At 40.2% G+C, this 5,682-nt stretch overlaps 1 protein-coding gene across 1 annotated transcript; it reads right to left on the minus strand.

Annotated features, from left to right (window-relative positions):
* Positions 1-541: 541 nt before the first annotated feature.
* LOC140009388 (fasciclin-like arabinogalactan protein 15) lies at positions 542-3,903 on the minus strand. The gene is made up of 2 exons (XM_072054706.1): positions 2,280-3,903; positions 542-1,004 (listed from the first exon to the last, which is right to left on the minus strand). Exons 1-2 carry the CDS (start codon positions 3,628-3,630, stop codon positions 931-933), a joined length of 1,425 nt encoding a protein of 474 aa, XP_071910807.1. The 5' UTR covers positions 3,631-3,903; the 3' UTR covers positions 542-930.
* Positions 3,904-5,682: the final 1,779 nt, after the last annotated feature.

The following is a 5,682-nucleotide window of genomic DNA, read 5'->3' on the forward strand; positions in this document are numbered from 1 at the left end:
GATAATCGTCACAATCACGCACACGCTAGTATATCTCCACAAACAGAGCATTTAATACACTTCTTTGTTACTACACCAAAAAAAAAAAAAAAAGGGAACTCGTTTCTAAATTAGCCAATTATATATTTGATAATCATACCTCCCTAGCAATTACAAATTTCAGCTGCTGTTTTGACGTCTCAGTCACGAGAGATAATAATAATAGTGCATACAAACAACCATCACCGACACCCGTCACAACTGCGGTAAAAATCATCATCATTATTACAACTTGGTTCAGTTCCTCTTTTGACATCTTAAAGCTTACGAGTTTAGGAAAATGATTAACGTCCAACTCAAAAAACACCCCATTTATTATTATGAATAATAGCAGCGATGAGAGAGAAAGGACAGCCCACCACCACAAACAAGGAAGAAAACAAAGCAGAAAGGTACATTACATACAATACAACCCCGTGATTTTGCAAAGAAAAACCAAAGAGATGTTCTTCCAAGGATTGTATGTATATTCTTGTGCATACACTACTGTCGGCACCAGGCAGCCAAAAAAAAAGGGACTTAAATACAATAAAAAAATCGATATGTAATTACAGTATTTATAACAAAATGGAAAAACAAAGAAACTCTCTCCTCTTTTCTGTGGGTTTCCAAGGTGAATTTTACTTCTCAATCGAACATTCTCCCCACTTTATTTTGTCATGCACAATTTTCAAGTTCCTATAAAAAAAAAACTGCCATAATTCAGGAAACTCTTTCTATTATCCATTTTTTCCATCCAGAATTGTTGGCACTAGGATTTAGTAAAAGAGAAGCCATTTACAGACCAGACCGATCCTCCTTGCTTGCTGCATCATCATTGCGTTTCAATATTCCCTTCTTTTTTCTTTTTTTTTTTTACCTTTGACAATTTCCTGGGGGTGCAAAAAAACATTAATGACAGCTAGTGAATTGAGAATCCTGCCCAAAAGCCCCCAGCATTCTACAAGCCACTTCCATCAATTTCCCTGCACGAGTAAAAAAGGATTAAATTAAGACCCCCATGTTCCCAACACCCAATTACTACTATTAATTAATTATCCCTAATCAATACATTACAACAACAGCATAATAAATTAGCAAAAAAACTTGATCAATACAACACCATCACAACTTCAATTAAATAATATGACCAAGAATAAGGCAGGGCGATGCATAGAGTCTATTAACATCAAATTTAGAGTCAGAGAGCAGTTCAGAAAATTGATGACTGCAACAACAAGATTAGGATCCAAAAACTCGGCCAAATATATATATGTATATGTATATTAAAAAAGGAATTCGTGGCAAGAGCCACATGAAAACCATGGCATCTCAAGACATGACATGAGAAATTATCAGGAGTAGGGTCAAAAGACAGGCTTTTCTCAAGACTGAAGGTAGGAATCCATGAGTGTGGCGTGGATCACAGCTGGGGTTGCGTTGGAATCTCTTTCAAGGCATTTCTTCCTATGGGCTCAAACCATACAAAACCAAACCCCCTTCCATCAACACTTCATTGTTTGAGATATGCTTCTTTCTTTTTAGATCCACTCCACACTAATGGCTAATGCACAGGGATACCTTCCTACGTTCCAAGGGTCACCGACACCACCACCACCACCACAACCACCTAACATTCAATCCTAAAACTATTTATTCATCCTTAAATCCAATAACGCACACTTTGAATAGTACAAAACCCGACACCCACCTAATCTGAGGATCGACAAATAATGCTCCAGCTAGTTTGTTTATTTATTAAAAGTAAAACAAAAAGAGTAGTGACAAAGAAAGAAAGCTGATTACTATATTATTATGATGTAATGGGGCTCTCACTCAATTGGAGTGCAAAAGCCTAAAGTGACAACACTAGTAGTATTTACTTAGCTTAGTCCCCAATTAATCCAATTAAGTTAGAGGCCATCACTGACGCGCAATTCTCATCATCACTGACTGGCCTCTTTTTTTATTTTTGACCCATTTATCCTATCAATTTACTATCAAAATTCAACCACCGTTCACTACTATACTATCTCTGCAGAAATATTTGGCATTGGTTTTACACAAATATTTCCACCCTTTTTGTCAATCTTTATTTCCTTATCTATGGATGCACGCGCAACTGCGCAAGCGTGCCAGAGGTGAAATTTGTCTTCATCCTAAACAAACGCAATTTAATTACTGCTGCTATATAAAATCCAATATTAGAAACAAAAAATAATTTTTTTAAAAAAAAATGGTTAAAGAAGAAAGAATTATACCTCTCCTTGGCTTCACAGCAGCCTTGGCCACAGGAGGGGAAGACTTGGGCGCAAGCTTAGTTTCCTCCGGCGGCATTAATACTCCATCGATTCCCTGAACGGAGATTCTGCCGTCGGTGTATATATCAGGATCGAACAAATAAGCAGAACCGTCCCCTTGCCCAAACTTCACCGACCCATCAGCTTCCTCAGCCACCACCTTATGCGGCAGTCTCAATGTATCATACCTCACTTTCCCAAATCTCCTCACCGCATTGTACATACTTTCCTCCGTCTGGTACTCGGGAATCAAATGATAATACACAATTTGCTCCGGCGCACCTGGCTCGCTCAGTTGATCTGTTGTTAACTTAGCCATTGCCTCGTCGTTCGGCGCCAGAACCGTCAACACGTACCCCTCCGACACTAATCTCCCCATTTCTGAGGCCAACGATGTCAGGTTCACCAGAATATCGGCTAACTCGTTGTACCCGCCGTAATGTAATAGCGTCTGAATAAAATCTTTGATCTGGGCCTCGCCGTCGAAATGATGGTGAGGTCCGCCTGGCCCAGGAGCTGGGGCTGGTGCCAGGGATGGCCCCGGAGCCATGGCATCATATATGGGGAGAGCTGGAGGAGACCCTGCTGGGGCAGGACTGGCGGGCTTCTTCAGTCGGTGAGTCCTTGGGTCTACTTCCGGTGCTCCTTCGGGCAAAACAGCCGATATGGCCCTGAGGCTGCGCCGGGAGTTGAAATCTTGTTGGACTGATTTAGGTATCAACACGCGCTCTATCCCGTGAATAATGCCGTCGGGCCGAACGATGTCGTTGGGCTTGAAGATTCTGGCGACGCTGATGTGGTCGTCGCCGTTGCGGTGAGAAATCCTGAGGCTCTCGTCGAAAGCATCCTTGCAGAGGCTGGCGTGGTGGGAGGATTTGTTGGAGCTGCGGTGGTGAGGCCAATGAGCAGAGTCAATGCGAGAGGGTATCATGTGAAAGAGCAAGAGATTCTGCAAGGACTTGAGATTGCCTGGCTCCAGCAGAAACCGCTTGAACTCGGGGTCCAAATCCCTCTCCAAGGCCTCATTCTTGGGGGCGAAAATGGTGATGTTGTGCTTGGAAACAGCCTCTTCTAGAGTCTGCAACAGAAGGGCCTTCTCCACGAGCTCAGAGAGCTCGGTGTAATGGGAGTCCAGAAGGGCTACCAGAACGGAGTTAGAGTTAATCTGGGGGGAGGTTGCTGAGGTTGAGCTTGACGAGTGCTTCTTGGAGGAGGATGAAGAATTTTCACGCAATGTAGCACCAGCTGTAGAACAGACAAAGATCATCAAGAGGAGTAATAGCCGGAAAACGCCATAGATCTGAAAGCCCATGGCGCCTGTCCTGTCCCGAAGACCCTCCTGTCACTACTTTCTCACTGTACAAAAGTCTAGAATGCGTTTTGTGTATCTTTGGTCCTTTCCTCTCTCTCTCTCTCTCGCTCGCTCTTGTGAAGAAGAGCTGTACTTGGATGGGGGAAATAAAATGTAGACTTTTTGTTTTAGCGTAGGCAGTAGGGCTGTGCGTTGTTTGGTGGAATGGTATTAAAAGTAGCAGTTGTGGGACTACGGAAGAGAGAGAGGCAGATATTGAAGTGTGTGTTGTGTGAGGGAGGGAGGAGGGAGGGTGAGGCTTAAGGCCTAAGGGTAAGGGGGCATAGTTTTGCGCCTGAGGTTTGGTAAAAAGGAGGAGAGTTGGGAAAAGAAATGCACCGTAGGAGATTGCTTGGAGATTAAAAAGACCGGGACAGGTGGAAAGAGGGAAACAATTGGAACCCGCGGGAGACAATAATGAAAAGTTTTGTTGTTTCGGACACCTCATAATTCTTTTTTTTTTTCAAATGCTTCTGGTGAATGGTAGTACTTATTACCTTTCGTATGCTTTTGATTACAAAATTACTACTGTCATGGCTTTGATCTTTTTGATTAACCCTGTTCAAATGTGGTTAATCTCTTATCCATTCATTAAACTTGTGCTACCCTTTATCACTACTATCTTTTGCTAACTTTTACGTGAATTAATTAACACTAGCTATAAAGTTATGGTCAATGTTTATATTGGTCCCAAAACGATAAAATCTAAAAATTAGTGGCCCTAGATTGTGCTATGCTAATTGTTTGTGAACTAAAGATGTAATCAGTTGTTTGGATTGTGGCCTTGTTTGGAACCCAAGTTTTTTATCAAGTTTGTCTGCTACAAATTTTTTAAAAACTTTAACTACAGTAATCTCAAAAAATTTCTCAAAATTTTAAACTATACACTTCAAAATATTCAAAAATTTATATATTTCAAAAATTTTTTAAAAAACTTCTACAGTAAGTTACAGTAAAGTTTTAGATAAACTCCCAAAAAACTCACCTTCCAACCAGGGCATAATTTTATGTAGAAAATTTTTTACATTTTAGTTAATTAATTTTTTTACCTCACTTATATCATATTGTTATAATATTTTTTCTATAAAAATTTTAAAAAATAGCAATACAAATGAAAGTATTTTGTCATATATATATAATTGTACTTATAAGTAAAAGTAATGGCGCACTTATTAGGAGTCTACACTGATTAGTATTGTTACACTAGGGGGTAGGAGGGGGGGCGGGGGGGGGGGAATGTATGCTTTCCGGATGAATATATGTGCTGGGGTATTGGACAGGCTGGAAAATGGGACCACGCGGTGGACGTCGGTGGCTTAGCTGCCTCCATTCCATTTCCATTTCCCTTGCTGGCCATTTATTCGGCTCGCAAGTCAAACGTAAGCCAAGCCACTGCTGTCTTAATTCCACCATTCATCTGTCTTTTTACATTTGTTTTTTGTCTTTGCTTCTTATAGGTGTCACTCCAGAGTCCAGTCCACTCCTCGTGCTTATTTCTTCTTCTTCTTCTTCTTCTTCTTTTCTTTCTGTTAATTAATTACTAGTATCAATGATCAGGCATCTTCGGGAGTTCTGCCTTTTATTTCTTCGCCGAACATGCGGATTTTTCAAGCCTGGCTTTAGGCGCTCAAGACTTGAGAAAGACCTAAAAATTTAGGTCAAAATCAGAAGCTTAATACTACTGAATTAACTCCTCCTTAATGCCTCTGTACAGCTAGTAACGCATAAAGTGGGTTTAATAAGAATATCTATAATTACACAAGTTCCAAAAGACAAATATCTATAAAAAATGAAAATGACAAATAAATAATCAAAGAAAGCGGGCTATCTTTTAAAGGATTTCGAAATCGTAAAGTTCCTAAATACTTTTGCTCCTTTAGCCTGATATACAACATAAGCTATGAATGCCCCCAACTATCCAAAGTTGGTGTATGTAACCCTCTTTTATTTATAAGCTATCAATTTTGGTTAATAATATAAAACTTAGTGCTAAATGCATATTTTGTGGATTTG

The sequence above is a fragment of the Coffea arabica genome, chromosome 6e (genome assembly GCF_036785885.1).
Source record: "Coffea arabica cultivar ET-39 chromosome 6e, Coffea Arabica ET-39 HiFi, whole genome shotgun sequence".
Taxonomy (NCBI): Eukaryota; Viridiplantae; Streptophyta; class Magnoliopsida; order Gentianales; family Rubiaceae; genus Coffea; species Coffea arabica.

Coding starts and splice junctions, on each gene's coding strand:
- LOC140009388 (XM_072054706.1), bottom strand. CDS start 3,630: ATGGGCTTTCAGATCTATGGCGTTTTCCGGCTATTACTCCTCTTGATG. Junction 1,005..2,279: donor TGCTGTGAAGCCAAGGAGAG/GTATAATTCTTT, acceptor TTACTCGTGCAG/GGAAATTGATGGAAGTGGCT.